This window comes from Schistocerca nitens, chromosome 1, assembly GCF_023898315.1.
Source record: "Schistocerca nitens isolate TAMUIC-IGC-003100 chromosome 1, iqSchNite1.1, whole genome shotgun sequence".
NCBI lineage: Eukaryota > Metazoa > Arthropoda > Insecta > Orthoptera > Acrididae > Schistocerca > Schistocerca nitens.
In genome coordinates this window covers 177,536,216-177,557,397 of record NC_064614.1, presented here as the reverse complement: position 1 = coordinate 177,557,397, position 21,182 = coordinate 177,536,216, and the positions used below count along the sequence as shown (strand labels likewise).

The 21,182-nt window shown below is 43.5% G+C and overlaps 1 protein-coding gene across 2 annotated transcripts in view; it reads right to left on the bottom strand.

Moving 5' to 3' along the window:
* The window catches only part of LOC126244882 (protein halfway), a 219,775-nt gene that overhangs the window by 166,966 nt on the left and 31,627 nt on the right, over positions 1-21,182 (bottom strand). Inside the window, exon 1 of one of the 2 annotated variants that reach the window (XM_049948273.1) lies at positions 12,368-12,512. The exons of the other annotated variant lie outside the window; for it this stretch is intronic. Coding sequence (XP_049804230.1) covers positions 12,368-12,379 — 12 coding nt within the window. The 5' untranslated portion in view covers positions 12,380-12,512. Of the gene's footprint in view, positions 1-12,367; positions 12,513-21,182 lie in introns of those variants that run through there. 2 annotated transcript variants of the gene reach the window in all.

The window sequence follows — 21,182 nt, the reverse complement described above, 5'->3', positions numbered from 1 at the left end:
ACTCGTATTGCGCGCGGGAAGAATGAACACATATATCTTTCCGTACGAGTTCTGATTTCCCTTATTTTATCGTGGTGATCGTTCCGTCCTATGTAGGTCGATGTCAACAAAATATTTTCGCATTCGGAGGAGAAAGTTGGTGATTGGAATTTCGTGAGATGATTCCGTTGCAGCGAAAAACGCCTTTCTTTTGATGATTTCCAACCCAAATCTTGTATCATTTCTGTGACACTCTCTCCCATATATCGCTATAATACAAAACGTGCTGCCTTTCTTTGAACTTTTTCGATGTACTCCGTCAGTCCTACCTGGTAAGGATCCCACACCGCGCAGCAGTATTCTAAAAGAGGACGGACAAGCGTAGTGTAGGCAGTCTCCTTAGTAGGTCTGTTACATTTTCGAAGTGTCCTGTCAATAAAACGCAGCCTTTGGTTAGCCTTCCCCACAACATTTTCTGTGTGTTCTTTCCAATTTAAGTTGTTCGTAATTATAATACTTAGGCGAATTTACGGCTTTTAGATTAGACCGATTTATCGTGTAACCGAAGTTTAACGAGTTCCTTTTCGCACTCATGTGGATGACCTCACACTTTTCGTTATTTAGGGTCAACTGCCACTTTTCGCACCATTCAGATATTTTTTCTAAATCGTTTTGCAGTTTGATTTGATCTTCTGATGACTTTATTAGTCGATAAACGACAGCGTCATCTGCAAACAACCGAAGACGGCTACTCAGATTGTCTCCCAAATCTTTTATATAGATAAGGAACAGCAAAGGGCCTAAACACTAACTTGGGGAACGCCTGAAATCACTTCTGTTTTACTCGATGACTTTCCGTCAATTACTGTGAATACAATCGTGTCGGTAGTGTGGCAGAGGGAGTCACAATTGATAATATTTTTGAGAGCGAAAATCCAGTCCAGGCATTTGCCTTCACACCAACAAACTTCCCGGAAACCTTGGTCAGGATCAGCGGACGGGAAATATTTTTAATTTACCTTCGGGACAATATGTTCAGGACAAAGATTTAAAAGCCTGTTTTATGTGTAAGTGTATTTACTTACTTGTAAACTCAGTTAAGAGGATGCGATCGACGGCGTTTGAGGCTTGAAGGTAAAGATTATTTCCTGATTTATGTTATACAAGATCGACAGAGAACTGAGTCACACGCCAAAATTTCAAAAATGTAGTTGATCATATATGAAAGGCACTATAAAGTATAAATTGTCAATGCCAACAGAATTCTGCATTTACATTTCTATTCAGAGACTGTTTTCATGTTGCGGGTGAGAAGCATCACAAAATTTTCTCTGTGTACGGAAATCACAACCCCTGTGTAATGGAACGTCATTACGCACCCAAACGAAAACTTGAGGGAGAGAATTACTAAAGAAAGAAAGCTAGTCCCTATTGCATGTCAATTATCGCACATCGCGCTGCAGCAAATACAGAAGTTTCAGCGCCTATTAGAAAGTTCGAAGATACAACCTGTTCACCAAATCTGGATTCTGGAGCCCATGCACGATCCGGCACAAGTCAGTGCTATTCAGCGAACTCAGCAAGTGGAAAGAGGTTACAAAATTTAAGACACTCAGCAAGTGGAAAGAGGTTGCAAAATTTAAGACAATGCTGTGATCACGTTGGAACTCTTCAGAGTGTCTTTGATCAACTCCGCGATAAGATACAAATGTAGTTCAGTTACGAGTGATTTGAATAATGCAAATACGAGTCTTTGTTTTAGACTAATAATAGTTGCCTTGTTATTCAATGGCAACAATGCTTAGGCACAGGCTGGCGATGCGTTAATTTCAGTATAACTCATCTATAGTCTGAATATATGTTGTGGGTAACATATCCAAACTGCCGGCAAGACAATGGCGCAGGCATTTTGAAAGCCTTCTCCAGCTCGAGTTACCTTGTCGAAAGTTCCAGGGACACGAAAAACCACAAACCGCCGTCATCTAATATTTCACCCGGAGAAAACGTGCTGGGCGAGTGTCGATTTTGTCACTTACCAACTGACACTTGTTTTAACACTCTTGTTCCTACTCTCATTCCCTCTCGTTTTTTTGTTCTTTTTTTGTTTTTTTAATCTGGACATCACACTATCTATATAAGTAAAATGAAAATAATATTTACATTCTATAAGATAAATATGTACCGAAACCTCGATTTATTGATTCATTTATTTATTTATTTGCTTAATCTGGCAAAATTAGCGCAATCAGACCCTCCTTTACATACAATGATTTAAGTGAATCCAAATGAGTTAAGAAAACAGGTAGGTTTGTTAATGTGAAAATTTTTAAAAGTGATTTGACGAGCTTTTTTTCTGAAGCCACTTGTTCAGCTTTGTTGTTCAATCACCCATACTGCCGTTATCAAGCAAAGACCACAGCATGTTTGCGAAGGGCCACCGCAACAGGAATTGGCTGCAGATTCTTCCAACGGATGACTTCTGTGGAAGTTACAAAACTACCTGACCCATCCTTCCCTCTTCCACCCACGAATGACGCATACGAAGAATTCTTGCCGTAAACTTCCTTACTAGCCCCAATTTTTCTGATTTTCTCATTGTTGTCTTTTCACTGGATAGTTCTGGGAGGAACTAAGACGATATCAGATTCTTCCTGCGACGCTGTCAATTGTAATATTAATAGAAAACCTCTCCGTGACTTCGAACGCCTCTCTTGTAACGTCTGCCACTGGAGTGGTTGAGTATCTCTGTAAGACTCTCGCCGTAACCAAACGAACCTGTGACAAAGCGCGCAGCGCTTCTTTGGATCTTCTCTATCTCTCCTACCAACGCAAAGTGGTAAGGTTCCCAACTAATGAGCAATACTCAAGATTCAGTCCAACAAGTGTTTCTTAAGCCACTTCCTTCGTGAATGGATTACACTCTTCCAGTGAATCTAAATCTGAGATCTAGTTTTCCTAAAAAAAAATTTATGTGGTAGATCGTGATGATTACTCCTAGATATTCTACAGCGGTTACTGTTCCCAGTGATATGCGGCCAACAATATAATCGATCAATCGTGCATTTTCTCGCCTGTTTATATGTAATACGTTGCAGATCAAGGTCAACTACCAGTCCATGCATCCGTCATCGAACCTCTGCACTTCTTCTGCATTTCAGTGCAGTCTTCTGGCGTTCCTACTACTTTTTACACAACTGCATCATCTGCCAATGGCGTCTAGGACCTCCCACTAACTCATTTAAATGTATTGCAAAGACTGAAGACCCTATCACACTTCCGAGGGGTACTCCTGAAATTACCTTTACGAAGGGCGTTCAATAAGTAATGCAACACTTTTTATTCTGAAAGCAGATTTGTTTTATTCAGGACTCCAGAATAGCATATTATTCCCTCCTGTTTTGGCTAAAAAACCTAGTTTTCAACATAATATCCATTCAGTGCCATGTCCTTACGCCACCTTACTAGGATGATCTGTATGCCCGCTTGGTATCACTATACTGGTCGACACCGGTACCAACTTCTTGCTGAACCAATAACCTCCCCGTCATCCATATACTGCTTCCCGCGGAGTGTATCCTCCAGTGGGCCAAAAAGATGGAAATAGGAGACCCGCGCTGTAGGGTGGATGAGGAAGAACAGCCCAATGGAGGTTTTTGAGCTCCTCTTGGACTCGCAGGCTTGTGTAAGACCTTGCGTTGTCATGGAGAAGATGATGTTCGATTGCATTTTTGTGGCGACGAGCACGCTGATGTTTCTTCAATTTTCTGAGCTGGTTGTCGACCCACAAGGAAGGACATCAAGCAGAATAGCCCCTTCAGAGTCCCAGAAGACCTTCGCCATTGACTTCACTGGCTGATGGTGGGGTTTTGAACTTTTTCTTCGCAGGAGAGGTGGTGTGGCGCCACTCTATGGATTGTGTTTATGTTTCCGGTTCGAAGTGATGAACCCATGTCTCATCGCCTGGGACAATGTTCCACAAAAACTTGTCACGATCAGCCTCGTAATGCGCAAGCGGTTTCACACAGATGGTCCTTCGTTGCTCTTTATTGTCTTCTGTTAGGCGGCGAGGAACACAGATGGCACAGATCTTTGAGCACCCCAACTGGTGGACAAGTGTGTAAGCTCTACCAACAGTGATGTCCATTTGAACAGTGTAGTGTTTGATTGTGATTCGTCCACCACTTCGAATGAGAGTGTCTGCAGGTTCCAACATTGCAGGAATCACAGTTGTGTGTTATACGCCGGCACGCCGGAGCTCGAACAGGTTTGGGCGACCTTGTTGCGATGTTGACAGACGCCTCGCTCAACAACATACAGTACTTTTGCTCACTGCCAGGTCTCCGTAGACGTTCTGCAAGCGCCTACGAATATCTGCGATACTGTGGTTTTCTGCCAAATGAAACTCAATTATAGATCTCTGCTTAGAACGAACCTCCTGTACAGGCGCCATTTCGAAGGTTACGTAAAGCGCCGCCACGTATCGGAACCTCATGAGACTATAGGGGCTGAAACTGGAATATTCCATAATGTCCCACATCAAATTCCGCATTTTTTCAACATAAATTGGCCAAAAAAATTGTGTCGCATTACTTGTAAGATGCATCTCACGTTTCTGTCCATTAAGTGTGAGGTGTTGAGTTCTATCTGCAAGGAAGTCTTCAATCCAGTCGCAAATCATACGCCCTCCTGAAGTCGAGAAACACGGTATCAATCTGAGTGCAGATGTCTAAGCACTGTGGATCTCATGGAGGAACAGAGTGAGCTGGGTTTCGTAAAATTTCTTCTTGCAGAATTCATGTTAATTTTTATATGAGAGATTTTTAGTCCTTTAAAAAGATTGTAACACGTGAGCATAAAACATGTTCCGTAATTTTACAACAGACGTCACCGATTTTGGGCTTTAATTTGGGCCTCTGTAATACGACCCTATTCGAAAACGGGAGTATCCTGCACATTTTCTAGTCGCTAGCTACCCTTTGTTAATCCAGAGATCTACTACAAACTACTGCTAGAAGGGAAGCCAGTTCTTTCGCATAATCTCTGTACAATCTCACACGTCTCTCGTACGGTCAAGATGTCTTTCCGCAATTCAGAAATTTTGGTTCGTTTTCTATTCGTCAGTGACTCATATGAATACGTCGTGCAACGATTGAAAAGAAACAACCGTCTTATAATCTTTAGCGGTGAAACAGTTTCGGAAGACTGAATTCAGCATGTCGGTTTTCTCTCAACTCATCTTCTCTTTCGGTGCCAATATTGTCACTGGCGGGGTGAATAGATGATTTCGATCCAGTTACTAGCTTTAGGGAAGACAAAAACTTATTAGGGGTTTCAATGAAATCGGCTGGCAAAATTTTATTTTCAAGTACATCGAGCGCTTGTCGGATTGATCTCCACTCATTCTCGCTCTGCTCAGCTTTTAGTTACAACGAGGTTTTGGCTTCGCTTAAATCTGCGATGAAGCTCTGTTGCTTTCTAAAACTGCTACTGAACTACGGTCTTTCCCATCCCTTAAAACTTTGTTAGGCACTTTATTGTCTAGGGTGTACTGAACAATTATGTTGAATTTTACCAATTTGTGGTTCACATCTTCGTCTCCAGATCTGTTATCTTGTTGAGCAAAAATATTTTTCTAGCTTTATTGACGCTTCTTTCAACACACTGCCACTGATGGTATCACAGCCTTATGATCGCTGATGCCCTCCTCTACGTTACACAGGGGAGACACACGCCAATTATTCCGGCACGCCTCTTACATTTCGTTTAAGCAATCCACAAACAACGTCTCTAAAACACACTAAAGGAACATCGTTGTGTGCAGGTCTTACTTAAATTAGCAAGCGGCCCATATCACTTACCAGAGTGGCTCCTAACCAGGGATGAAAACAAACGGGTTCACTTATGTTTCATTGCCAGCCACGAAACCAAATTATTTTTAGAAGACGATTACTATCGTCACTATTTCCTAAGAATGTAATTATGGTTACATAAGTTTCCAATAATGACATTTTTTTCTAAATATTCGCTTTAACACTGACACAATGGGGTGGTGCTTACAGCTTGTGAAACTAGTGTATAAACATCACATTCATACTTTGTTGTTTGTACCTTGCATGTATGACAGCAAAATTGAAGGAAGGAAGATTTGGATTTAGCATCCAGTCGGCATAGAGGTCATTAGAGATGGGGCACAAGCTCGGATTCTTATAAGGCTGGGGAATCGAACTGGCCGTGCTTGGAGTGATGAGGATTTGAACAATCGTCTTCCCGAATACGAATCCACTGCGAGATCTCGCTTAGTAGTAAAATTGAGACAGATAAACTACCTGTTCAAAAGCATCCGGATACCTACTAGTGAACTTTAATATGAGATGTGTCCATACTTTGTGTTTATGGCACCTTGAAACTGCTGGTGGCACTTTCAATTATGTGTCTGAAAATCTGTGGAGGAACGACAGAGCCGAAACCAGTGAAGGTACTGATGTTTTGATGTCAGTTTCTAGAGCGAAGTCGACGTACTAACGCATCCCAAATGTGATCCATTGCGATCAGGTCGGAAATCAGGCCAGGCCAGTCAATTTCAGGAATATCCTCAAACCACTGCCTCACAGATGCTGCTTTATGACAAGGGGCATTGTCTGCTGATACTAATACACACCGTAGATTAGAGAGAGATTAGATTAGTACTTGTTCCACAGATCATGAATACGACACTTCGTAATGATGTGGAACGTGTCAGGTTAATAAAAGGTGTCTATACAAGATAATACATTACACAAAATATTACATGACACTCAACATTTTTAATTTTTTTTGTGGGGGTTGGAAAATTACCCACTTACTATATCCAAAAATTCATCTAATGAGTAGAAGGAGTTGCCATTAAGAAATTCTTTTCATTTCCTTTTAAATGCTATATGGCTATCTGTCAGACTTTTGATGCTATGAGGTAAGTGACCAATGACTTTTGTGGCAGCATAATTAACCCCCTTCTGAGCTAAAGTTAGATTTAACCTTGAGTAGTGAAGATCATCCTTTCTCCTAGTGTTGTAGCCATGTACACTGCTATTACTTTAGAATTCGTTCGGATTGTTAACAACAAATTTCATAAGTGAATGTATATATTGTGAGGCTACAGTGAAGATTTCTAGCTCTTTAAGTAAGTGCCTGCAGGATGATCTTGGATGAGCTCCAGCAATTGTTCTGATTAACGCTTTTGTGCAATGAACACTCTTTTACTCAATGATGATGCCATACGAAAGCAGAGAATGAAAATAGGCGTGGTAAGCTAATTTACTCAAATGTATATCGCCAAAATTTGCAATGACCCTAATAGCATAAGTAGCTGAACTCAAACGTTTCAGCAGATCCTCAGTGTGTTTTTTCCAGTTCAACCCCTCATCAATGCATACACCTAGAAATTTTGAATATTCTACCTTAGCTACCGATTTCTGATCGAAGTCTATATTTATTAATGGTGTCATTCCATTTACTGCGTGGAACTGTACATACTGTGTTTTGTCAAAGTTTAATGAGAGCCCATTTGCAGAAAACCACTTAAAGATTTTCTGAAAAACATCATTTACAATTTCACCAGTTAATTCTTGACTGTTGGGTGTGATAGCTACACTTGTATCATCGGCAAAAAGTACCAGCTCTGCATCTTCGTGAATACAGAATGGCAAGTCATTAATATATATTAAGAACAGCAGGGGACCCAAGACCGAACCTTGCGGCACCCCATTCTTGATTGTTCCCCAGTTTGAGAAATCACCAGTTTTTCTCCGAACTGTTCCTCTACTGTACACAGTACACAATGCTGTAAGATGTCTTCATATCCTTCCGCATTTAGCGTTTCCTTAAGCGCAAAAAGGGAACTACAAGCTAACCACGAAAACACCTCCTCCTTATTTCAGTGCAAAGTAATCTTTTTCCAGGCATTCGTCAAATTCAGACACTTCAAGCTGACTGGCGCAAGGCGTAGCGTGATCCATCACTTCAAAACATTCATTTCCAGTGATTCACTGACCCGTCACTCTTTACACCGCCTCAACCGTCACTGAGCACTGAGTACACAGACGTGTAGCTTATGAGGAGCTATTCGGCCACAGTACCTCAGTCATTTTTAACTCCCAACGCACAGTAGTTGTGCTAGCTCGACTGCTGGTTGCACTTTGGAACTTACGAGTGATTCCTTCTCCTGATTTCATGCGATTTTTTACAACGCAAGTTCGGCGGTGCTTGCCCGTCACTACATCAGGTCTGCCTGGCATTGGTTTAGGGGTGGTTTTTCCTTCCCGTTACCACGTCACAATTACATCGCCAACAGTCGACTTGTGAATCTCTAGAAGGGTTGAAATGTCACTGAAGGATTTGTTACTCAGTGCCCTCCAAATACTAGCCCACGCTGTTACTTTTCTCTCCTGACTGACCCATTCTGCTATTCCCGTTTCTCTACTGAAGAGACAAAGACAACGACGCTGTGATTTTTCGACGCTTCCTTGTCTTGGTGTGCTGTAGATTAAGCAGAATTCTGCTGTTCCCATTTGCTACACTGGACGTATGGCGTTGCCTCTCGGTGTGGTTCCTTCTTCTTCTCGTCCCTTGGGCGGTTTCTTCTCTCGCACTGCATAATGTGCGTTGTGGCAACTCATGCAGCGGGTCTGTCCATCTGGCGCTCGGTTGCCAATGTAGTTGGTTGTCCATGCAACAGGCGAGTTGGTTTTCCAGTTGCTGTTCCGCCGCATAGAATCTCGTTGCTGATTGTTGGAAGCGATCTTTTACCATTGGGATTCCAGCAATTTGGGGAAGCTCTCTGGTGGGGAAGTTGCAGAGCAGGTGCAGCGCCAATCAGAGACCCTTGTTCTGGACGTCTACATCTACATCTACATCCATACTCCGCAAGCCACCTGACGGTGTGTGACGTCTGCAGCATCTTGAGCAACGTGTCAGCAATATTTTCCCACACCATATTTCCTTCTCCATAAAGCTTGTACTCCGTCTCTAATAACGGGACGTTAAACCAAGATCTTCCTTCCTTTTGTAGGTACCTCGAGAGGAATGCAACAGCACTGAGTGTTGTCTTTTTGGAGATAACTGGGAGGTCTGAATCAGACAGCAACGCATCTGTCACCACACAGCAATTTGGGCTCTACGCGTCCATGACAAGTAAAAGGGCACGGGACTCTCAAACAAATGGCGTCAGGTTCTCTTCACCGACTACTGCAAAATTTGTCCACCTTCTGACGAACGTCATAGAAGCGTGTAGAGGAGGCCATGTGCTAACACTTGTATTAAGCATCCCACTAGTTTAACGGAAAGCTGGGCCAGTCATATTTGATGGTAAATATCGTGTACGGAATTAGGATGCAGAACAGGAACAGGTTCTCCCAACCCGCTATCAAATGTTACAGTTAACATTTAGGCGAAAGGTTTATCTTTCAACACAATAACGCATTTGCACACTGCACTCACCTCGTGAATGCAATCCTCCAAATGGAGGAACCAACCAAATCGAATGGCCTCTGGTATCTGCTGATATAAACCTGACTGAGCATGTGTGGGTCCAACTGAAACATACAGTGCATCTGTTGAGCTAGTGGTGGCCCATATTTCGTAAACATGTGAAAAACAGCCAAGAGCTTCTGATGAAATCAGTGTTCATAAACCACTAGAGTCGATCGTTTGATCGTCATCACATACAAAATTATTTACAATAGTATATATGGCAATAGCCGCTCGGGACTAGCCGAGCGGGATTAGCCGAGCGGTCTTAGGCGCTGCAGTCAAGGACTGTGCGGCTGATCCCGGCGGAGGTTCGAGTACTCCCTCGGGCATGGGTGTGTGTGTTTGTCCTTAGGATAATTTAGGTTAAGTAGTGTGTAAGCTTAGGGACTGATGACCTTAGCAGTTAAGTCCCATAAGATGTTACACACATACATATGGCAATAGACTTACTATGGCAAAGGAATGGAAAGGCCGCAAACAAGTCCTGAAGGCAACGCGATAGTCGACCGGCCGACGTGTCATCGTCAGTATTCATCTACAGATGCGATATATAGAAGCCTGTGGTCAGAACGCTGCACCCCTGACTAATGTCGACGTTCCGACATTGGATTCGCTACCTCTCATTGAGGTAGCTCGTCAATAGCATCACGAGGCTGAGGCATTCCAGTCCAGTCCTCATACCAAGGAAAAATACCCTGCAGTACTGGGAATCAAAACCGAATCCCCTGCCTGAGGATCCGTCACGTTGAGTGCTCGTCTGTAATTCTTCTTCACTTTGACTGAGGGTAGCAACGTCATCACCGAATTTTATCACTGATAATATTTAAACTTGAATTTTAATTCCACTCTTGAACCTTTCTTTTATTTCCGTCATTGCTTCTTCGATAGATGGAACAGTAAGGTCGGAAGACTATATCCTGAATGAACAGAATCAGTAAACACAAAACCTTTTCTTCCAGAATTTATAGGATATCCTGGCACCAGAACAATAAAACTGACAATAAATCATATTCCTGCACAGATCTTGTTCTTCTTGGCGTGTAAAGACTATGGTATTGTGTAACTTACAAAAAGTTTTTAGTTATGTATTAAATATTCCACTATAGTTGTTTACCTTTTGCATTACTGTTAACCGATATTAAATTTTTTTTTCAAAATAAAGACACTGCTGCACCTAACAACATTTACTGAAATGTAAAATCTGTGCTAGTAATATTTGTACCATAATACAATGCATCTCTTGCCAAAGACTATTATGTAGTAATGTGTAGTATCTATCATATCCTCATTCATGGTAAAAACATCGAATGTTTACATCATGTGAGCCCGTGTAAAACCAGGTGTAGCTATATACTGTATTTATTTGCGTGCATAGTTTAATAATACACGTTATAACAAGCAATGTGATGTGATAACACAAGGCGTGCACTGTAAGTACCTAAAACATAAAAACTTTCGGGTTCGCGAATGTTTCGTCACCGATTACTAAATTTCCATTTCCGCCAGCAGCATCAGCACTGCATCTAGCTACACTTGGTCCGCAACATAACGTTCTTGTACCACCTCCACCTGATGATGAGCCTGCCGTGGCTCGAAAACATGTTCATGGTTGAATAAATCGTAAAAAAGCGACTGGTTGCATATTTATTACCAGATAAACGCCAATTTAAATCACAGTCGCATTTCGTCAGCCACAATGGATATACTGAAATGGATATACTGAAATGAGACCACATCCCTGTCTTCCATTTTAATCCGAGCACTTCGTTCTTGGTCTCCCACGCTTACTCTTCCCTCTTGGTTGTTGTACGTATTAGTATGTTACCCGTCTTTCCGTACAGCTTACCCTTATTTTTCCCAGAATTTCAGACTTCTTGCACCATTTCACACTGTCGAATTTTTTTCCAGGTCGAAAAATCCTACGAAAGTGTCTTGATATTTTTTCAGTTTTTCTTCCATTATCAACCGCAACGTCAGCGGTAGGATACAGGATATAATTTTATTAAAAAATTTAATAAGAAACAAATCATTTTATGGCCACATCAAAAATATCCAGAAAATCTCAGCAACTACCACCAGAATTTAATTTACTAGTGGCTTTCTTTTCGTTCTGGGAACAAGAAAACTGGTGGGCGAATTTACAAAACCTCTAAAATGACTTTTAAAAAATATAAGAAAAGAATCTTAAGAAATTTTTTTGACATCTTGACATTAGACCTTAGCCTCAACACAGATGTTTAATAAGATCATCATTGTGGCGTTTAACAATAAATTCCAAATTGAAGCTTTAGTACCCTACAGAAATGATTAGCAGGCAATTAATATCCAACATCCACTGGCAAATCCAGGTTGATAGGCTGATGAAAATATTATATAAAATACAATCACTTGATCGTGTACACAAGGTGCCCGTGCAGGACCAAAACCATTTCTCCCTTTTCTTATGACAAATCATCAACCTGGTTGGCCAGCTGAGTTTTTCGGCGCTCCCTTTAATAGTGTTAACAGAGAGATTAACCATTTTTGGATTAACTATTTCTTTTACTCACAATATAAATCACACGTGTACTCAAGCAATCCTTAACAAGTTAAGAAAAAATTACAACACCAAAATACACTAGAAAAAAGCGATTTATGGGCTGAAATCACGTTTTGTACTGATAAACTTAGATAACGTTTGTTAGCATCGCCAAACCCAGGAAGGAGTTTAATGGTCAGTTTAATAGTCAAAAATACATAGTAAAATGACCTGAATCAGATCACTTCAAGGGTTCACAAAACTGCTTTGCAGACAACGAAGGATAACCAGAATGGCAAGTAATAGAATAGCCTTTTCACACGTAAACTGTAACGGCGGTTGAGACTGTAATTGAATGCTCACCATAATACCCATGAAGCAGGAACTTAGGTCAACAACTGCCCGATCAATGGCTGTAAGCGGTTGAGCATATCCACCAGTACCCCTTGCGTTCAATCCTTTGCAACTGGTTGACAGGAAGCAAACCCGGCACCACAGTGGAAACAGACTTCTTCATAGTGGTCAAAATGCAAATAAAACTAGGTGCCTAAGCAACAAACCGAAGTAATTTCTACGTGGGTCAATCTCCACAGATCCGGCCGATATAGCGCACATCACATCAGCCGCTCTGACTAATATTCCAAATTCAGCAGCGAGCCAAGGATCTTATCGGCCACGACGTCACGGCGCTAACCACACGCCGTCCGCGTGACCCTCGCTCTCAGAGAGAGCAGCCGTCCCTGCGGTCGCGCTTAAACCGACCTCATCGTCACTGGGCTTTCCTGTGGCGGCGCAAAATCGCTCTGACTCTACCACCGCCAGTGATGCTCCCAAACAGACGTATCTACTGATATTAAATCACGCCACGATATAACCACACGGCGTAATTCTGAACCCCTCTCCCTTGGAAAAGATGCGAGACATGCACAAAGCCACGCAGATGGAAAAAATTAAAGAAGCCTTCTGGGGAAAAAAGCAACAAAACTCTTTGATAAAAGCAACCACTTATGCCACATCGCGCACCAGTTGCACTATCTAGGAACTACCCTCTTCTTCTTCTTCTTCTTCTTTCGCTTAGCCATAGTCCCGCAGCGATCGCAGGGTCGGCGTGGTTACAACGGATTTGGCAAGGTTAGTTTTATGGGTGGCCGGATGCCCTTCCTACCGCCACCCCGTCCTCCCCGGGATCGAATCAGTGTACCCCAGCTGTCTGCATCTAGTGTAAATCGTGAAATAGTGCGAACGTGCTTCAAATGTCTGCGACATGTGTAACTGAGGCGGAACGTGGGGACCAGCCCGCTATTCACCTAGCGGGATGTGGAAAACCGCCTAAAAACCACATCCTGGCTGGCCGGCACACCGGCCCTCGTCGTTCATCCGCCGGGTGGATTCGATCTGGGGCCGGCGCGCCTACCCGAGGGAAGCAGCGCGCTAGCGCTCTCGGCTACCCTGGTGGGTATCTAGGAACTGCCCACCCACAGCCAAATCACAGATTTAAAGTACGACTCCGCATACTCGCCAAAGTCCTTAAAAATGGACATCAGACCCTAATATGGAAGACAAAGTGACGTGACACATAAGAGGGTCGCCTAAGGGCTCTCGAGGCCGACTACAGCCTATTCCTTCTAGCGCATGACGGAATTAAAATAAATAAAACTAAAATCCTACCTACCTTATTCACCAATGCATACCACGTCGCAAAGGCTTGCGTTGTGAGAAATTAACGCTGCAGCCAGTGCACACACTTGGCTTCACGCCGCCGGCCGCATCTGCAGCCCACCGACCGGAGTCGACTTCGCTCTAGCCGTGAGTGCCTATCATCAGCTACACTGGAGCTCTATCAGCAAATCCCGTGTCATGCTTCGCTGGACTACGTTGTCCCACAGGCGGCCGCCATCGTCGAGCCACGCCTCCGACATCTGTCGACACCCAGTGTCCGGAGACGCCATTCTCCCACCGGCATCTACCGCACATCAAGCCACATTCTCATCAGTTGGCGATGCCCTGACGTCCCGGAAGCACCGTCGTCTTCGAGAGCACACCCTCGCACTGCCTTATCCTATATAGACGATCATCCTTGCCACCCTTCTGTCCCGCCGCTTACTATGGTTTTATGGACTTCGACATTTCAGGCACGTTCCAAGCAACGTCAAGGATAAACTTTTCTGTTTGTAATTACGAAGTATGAACATTCGTCCCCAGAAAATGTTTTTGAACTAAGAAATCTCAAAATACGACTTGTGAATTTCAATTGTCGCCCATCGCGCCCCTCGGCGTGAGGTGACACTGAGGTGACTAAAATCAAGGGATAGCGATACGCACATATAAAGATGGCGACAATATCCCGTGCACAGGGTATGAAAGGCCAGTGCATTGGCGGAACTGTCATTTGCACTCAGATGATTCATGTGAAAGAATTTCCGACGTGATTATGGCATTACTACGAGAATTAACAGACATTGAACGCAGAATGGTAGTTTGAGCTGGACGCATGGGACATTCCATTTCGGAAATGGTTAGGAAAACTCAATATTCCGGGATCCACAGTGGCAAGAGTAAGCCGAGAATATCATATTTCAGGCATTACCTCTCATCACGGACAACACAGCGACCGACAACCATCACTTAACGACAGACAGCAGCGGCGTTTGCGTAGAGTTGTCAGTGCCAACAGAGAAGTAACAATGTGTGAAATGACCGCAGAAATCAAAGTGGCAGCAGATGGTCGATCAGAGTTCCTTTGCTGGCAGCACCTCTCATGGGCTCGCGACATAACGGTTGGACCCTAGACTGGAAAACCGCAACTTGGTTAGATCAGTCCCGATTTCAGTTGGTAAGAGTTGATGGTAAGGTTCGAGTGTGATGCTGATCCCACGAAACTATGACCCAAGTTGTCAAAGAGGCACTGTCCAAGATGGTGGTGCCTCCATAATGGTATGGGCTGTGTTTACATGGCTCTCTGGTCAACTGATCCTATCATTGACTGGAAATGATTATGTTCGGCTATTTGGAGACTATCTGCAGTCATTCGTGGACTTCATGTTCCCAAACAACGATGTCATCTCACCGGGGACAATTGTTCCTTTCTGGTTTGAACAACTTTCTGGACAATTCGAGCGAAAGATTTGTCGACCCAGATCGACCGACATGAATCCCTTGAGTGTTCATGGGACATAATCGAGAGCCTAGTTCGTGCGTAACATCCTGAAATGGCTACACTTTCGCAATTATGGACGACTACAGAGGCAACTTGGCTCAACGTTTGTGTAGGGACTTCCAATGACTTGTTGAGTGCACGCCACGCCGAGTTGCTGCATTATGCCGGGCAAACGGAGGTCCGACACGACATTAGGAGGTATTCCATGACTTTTGCCACCTCAGTGTAAAGTAGTTTTTTTCTTATTTCGTAAGGTTTAGTTTATCGTTTTCTGCTGCCCTTGAATCTACGCCCACTCATGGTGTAGATATCCATGTGAAGCAAAGTTGCAGCCAGTTTGTGTAATGAATTCCGGGGAAACTCCAAATAGCCAAGATAGCTAGTATAGTATTTATTACGTGGCTGGTTACAGTAAGACTATGTTATCATCTTCGGATCTTCAACTTTACAGTTCATGCAGCCTCTGCCAAATGAATGAATTTTAAAGTTGAAGATCTGAAGATGGTGACACAGTCTTACAGAAATCTGTCTTTTAAATAGTTACTTTACTAGCAATCTTAGCTGTTTGGAGTTTTTCCGTAGTTCATTATACCAAAACCGTCCCCATTCTGGCAATGTCAGGAATATGTATCAGTTCGTGTAATAACTCTGGCTGCCTTGTTTATGTTCTTCATGACTTTCTACACAATGGTATGACTAAACACGCCTTATTTATTAACAGTACCACAAGCTATAAAACGGTCACAATAAGTGTAATCGTTTCATTGCTTTTGGTACTGCTAATAACTAGACACCAGTGCCTACGACCTTTAATTTGTACGGTAAAGGTATATTCTTACCAACAGTTGGTTTATACTCAGGTGTATTTGTGGTCTTTTGTTTCTTAGTCACTGATCGCTATGTGAAATGTTTAACTTCTAGCACTGAAGATGATCATTATGTGATCGAAAATCGATTTTGCTGTTAATAAATCAGCCGTGCGGTCTCAGGCGCTGCAGTCATGGACTGTGCGCCTGGTCCCGGCGGAAGTTCGAGTCCTCCCTCGGGCATGTGTGTGTGTGTGTGTGTGTGTGTGTGTGTGTGTGTGTGTGTGTGTGTGTGTGTGTGTTTGTCCTTAGGATACTTTAGGTTAAGTAGTGTGTAAGCTTAGGAACTGATGACCTTAGCAGTTCAAGTCCCATAAGATTTCACACACATTTGAACTTTTTTTTTGTTTGTTAATAAATCATCAAAATTACGGCAAATGGTGACCTTCTTTCTAATTTTATTTATCATGTGGTCGTTGTGCACACAGCACTCTATGGAGTCGCCAATCAATCGACCTTTGTAACGTTTGTATAATAATTTATTAAGTCGACGATAGCTCAGATATATAAAAAGTATTCACATTAGCAGCTTCGGCAAATAGTTGGCATCTTCAGGGGTGCTTAATTCACAAAAATGGTCTTACAGATAAACAAATAAAGTCACTTGACATTTCAATGAATGTACATTATATCGTCGTACGATAAAATTCTGAGTCTTTTTGTGGATTAAACACATCTGAAGATGGCAACTGTTTGCCGAAACCGCTTTTGTGAATATTTTTTATATGTCTAAGCGACGTAATAAATTATTATACACCAAATTATCGAAATAAAGATTCCCGCTTTACTGTGGACAGAAGTGAACATAATGCCTACACTTCTCCAAATTTCTCTTAATCCGCTTTCTCTAAACTTCCACACAACGACCAGGGAACACACACAGATATACAATAGGAATGAACACATGGTGTGGTGCCGCCTCCATACATTAGTTCTGAGCCTACACCAGCTTACAGTTCAGTTACATACGACATCAGCCTTGTCGCTGGTTGTCGCAACATAACAGGAAACCGCTGGGTGGAGCAAGGTCGACAGCGAAACACAGAACGCGTGATGCGAGTCATAAGGCTTCCGACAGATATGCTAATTACCACTCCTGGGAACACACACAATCATCACTTAAAACTTCTGAAGGTTAGGGGTGTTCAAAGCACACATTACATCAACTGCATAGTATTGCAGTAGGGTCATAAAACGAGAAATGGTGTTTGATATCAACACTGGAATGAATGCACGTGCGCTTTAATTTAACGACATTCAATTTTTATGTACTCCATAATAACGATAAACAGTTTCCCAGAACAGCCTCGTAAGGCAGAAGTCGCAGAATCGAACCTCGTCTAGGATACGTCTGGAAGTTATAAATCTGTCTTTATCACCGTATACGCCATGCCCGCGAACCCCATCTAGGACACGTGTGAGAGTTATAAATTTTCCGTTAGTATCGTACACGCCACACGCACAGAGTATGAACACGCCTTTGTTGATTGCAAATGAAATGCCGAGGAAAATTTATGGAAACAATTCATATATGACGTGTAACTGTAAAGACGGCTAACCTCAAAACGGATGACCTGATTCGACCTAGGAGCCAAATGCTATTTTTTTAAAAATCTTTATGATTGAAACTGACGCTACTGCTTATAATTCACTTCGTTTTTCCATTAGTCGTGGCAAGCATGTAGGCATGACTTCACGCAGAGCACACCTTAAACAAAATCAGGTCAGTCGCGTGCTCCTGATGCTTAGTACCAAATATTTGGTCCTCAAGCGCACTGGTCGTGGCAGAAAGAACTGCCATATCATTAGGCAGGTCCACCAGTTCGTAGCGTTTTTGTTCTGCATGTTGGTATTGCGGTTGCTATTGGTTTATTTACCGACTGTCATTTTTTATTTGTACTTCGATACTACTATTTGAGTTTACATATTGACTTTTGTCATTGGAGATAGTGAGTGGAGTTGTGGACGCTAGAAAATGGAGTGCCAAGTGGAGAAATCGGAACGTTTCCGACATATTCCTCTGTCCGAGATCAACAGAAGGGTGACGGCAGCGAAGGCATCCAGATATATTTGCACCGTGTATGGGCATAATGCCATTGGACATGGCACGGCAAGAAAATGGTTTTCTCGTTCTAAGGAGGATATTTTTGACATTAGTGACTCTCCACGTTCCAGAAGATCTTCGGAGGTTGATGAAGATCGTTTAAACGTATTAAACCACAATGATCCGCGTCAATCTACTCACATGTGATGAACTGTGATCATTCCACCGTCCGCCCCTGGTAGCTGAGTGGTCAGCGCGACGGAATGTCATGCCTAACGGCCCGAGTTCGATTCCCGGCTGGGCCGGAGATTTCTCCGCTAAGGGATTGGGTGTTGTGTTGTCCTTATCATCATCATTTCATCCCCATCGATACGCAAGTCGCCGAAGTGGCGTCAACTCGAAAGATTTGCACCAGGTGAACGGTCTACCCGACGGGACGCCCTAGCCACACGGCATTTCCATTTGCATCATTCCACCATCGTGCGACATTTTCATGCAATGGGGAAGGTTCAAAAATCGGGTGCATAGGTATCACATTCTCTAGGCCAAAATCACAAAAACCAGCGGGCGACCATGTGTGCATCTCTCCGTACTCGCCGTCAACTGGCTATGAACAATACTATCTTTCTTATCCTGTGTCTTTATGCTAACACAAAGAAAAGAAAGGAATAGCTTAGCCCAAACAAAGCAGCAACTCCTCGTACAAACACCTGCGCGCATCAAAAAATGGCTCCAAGCACTATGGGACTTAACATCTGAGGTCATCAGTCCCCTAGACTTAGAACTACTTAAACCTAACTAACCTAAGGACATCACACACATCCATGCCCGACGCAGGATTCCAACCTGCGAGCGTAGCAGCACGGTGGTTCCGGAGTGAAAAGCCTAGAGCCGCTCGGCCACAGCGGCCGGCTCCTGCGCGCAGCCATAACAGATAATGTTACGCATCTGGTGGAACAGCGACGGCGTGGTGTACTGCGCATTGCTTCCCTAGGGTGTAACCATCGTTGCTGATTTTTAGTTCCAACAACTGGGACGTTTGCAGACGTAATTCAAGTACAAAGACCAGGAAGACTACGTGAAGTGACGCTAACCCGCGCTAAAGCCCGTCCGCATTCTGATAGACTGATTCCGCGCCAACTTATTCACCTGATCTTGCACCCTCAGATTTTTACCTTTACCGCTCTCAATCGAAAAACCAGTTCTTCCCCTTAAAACCATGTTATCTCTGCAGCTGCGGAATCTAAAAGTTACCCAAGAGTTTGCAGACAGTTGTAAATAGTGAAACAGCCAAAGAAACTGGTACACCTTCCTTATATCGTGTAGGGCCTCCGCGAGCACGCAGAAGTGTCGCAACACAACGTGGCATGGACTTGAATGTCTGACGTAGTGCTGGAGGCAATTGACACTATAAAACCTGCAGAGCTGTCCATAAATCCGTAAGAGTACGAGGGGGTGGAGGTCCTTCTGAACAGTACGTTGCAAGGAATCCCACATATGCTCATTAATGTTCATGTCTGGGAAATTTGGTGGCCAGCGGAAGCGTTTAAACTCATAAGAATGTTCCTGGAGCCACTCTGTAGCAATTCTGGACGTATGGGGTGTCGTGTTGTCGTGCTTGAATTCCCAGAGTCCGTTGGAATGCACAATGAACGTGACTGGATACACGTGACCAGAATGCTTACGTACGTGTCACCTGTCGGAGTCGTATCTAGACGTATCAGAGGGCCCATATCACTTCAACTGCACACGCCTCAAACCATTACTGAGCCTTCACTAGCTTGACCAGTCACTTGCTGACATGCAGGTCCACGGATTCATGAGGTTGTCTCCACATCCGTACACGTCCATATGCTCGATACAATTTGAAACTTGACTCATCCGACCAGGCAACATGTTTCCAATCATCAACAGTCCAATGTCAGTGTTGACAGACCCAGACGAGGCGTAAAGCTTTGTGTCGTGCAGTCATCGAGAATACACGAGCGGGCCTTCGGCTCCCAAAGCCCATATCGATGATATTTCGTTGAACGGTTCGCACACTGACACTTGCTGATGGCCCAGCATTGAAATCTGCAGCAATCTGCGGAAGGGTTGCACTTCTGTCACATTGAACGATTCTCTTCAGTCGTCATCGGTCCCATTCTTGCACGATCTTTTTCCGACCGCAGCGATGTCGGATATTTGATGTTATACCGAATTCCTGATATTCAAGGTACACTCATGAAATGGTCGTACGGGAAAATACCCATTTCATCGCTATCTCGGAGGTGCTATGTCCCATCGCTCGTGTGCCGGCTATAACACCACGTACAAACTCACTCGAAATTTGATAAGCTGCCACTGTAGCATCAGTAACCGATGTAACAACTGCGCCAGACACTTGTCTTATATACGCGTTGCCGACCGCAGTGCCTTATTCTGCCTGTCACAAATCTCTGTATTTGAATACGCATGCTTGCACCAGTTTCTTTGGCGTTTATTAATGACTAAAGTCTGTTATTGTATCTGTACACTGGACTCGCATTCGGGAGGACGACGGTTCAATCCCGCGTCCGGCCATCCTGTTTTAGGTTTTCCGTGATTTCCCTAAATCGCTCCAGGCAAATGCCGGGATGGTTCCTTTGAAAGGGCACGGCCGACTTCCTTCCCTATCCTTCCCTAATCCGATGAGACCGATGACCTCGCTGTTTGGTCTCTTCCCCCCAACAACCCAATCAACCACTGTATATGTTATGTTCATTAAACTTATCAACAAACGCTACGAATTTATGCACCAACCCAATAACTGGAGAGGTAACTCACGTTCTTAAACACAATCCAAAAACTAAACGAACTACGAATAAAAATCTTTGTGGCTAAAAATGAAGCTTGATGAAAGTGTTTATAATTACTTTTAAAGACAACATCGTTCATGTGCCGATAGTAACGGAGGTCACATTGCTGAAGTGTTTCAAGAGAAGTAGGGGCACTTTAGCGTTGCATGGGGTGCAATATAGCAGGAAGTCTGGTTTGTCCTTTTGACTAGAAGGCAACCATACGACAGTGCTGCACCAACGGTCAACACGCCAGGAAATCAGAGGACGGGTCAGCAGTAAGTGCCACACTTTT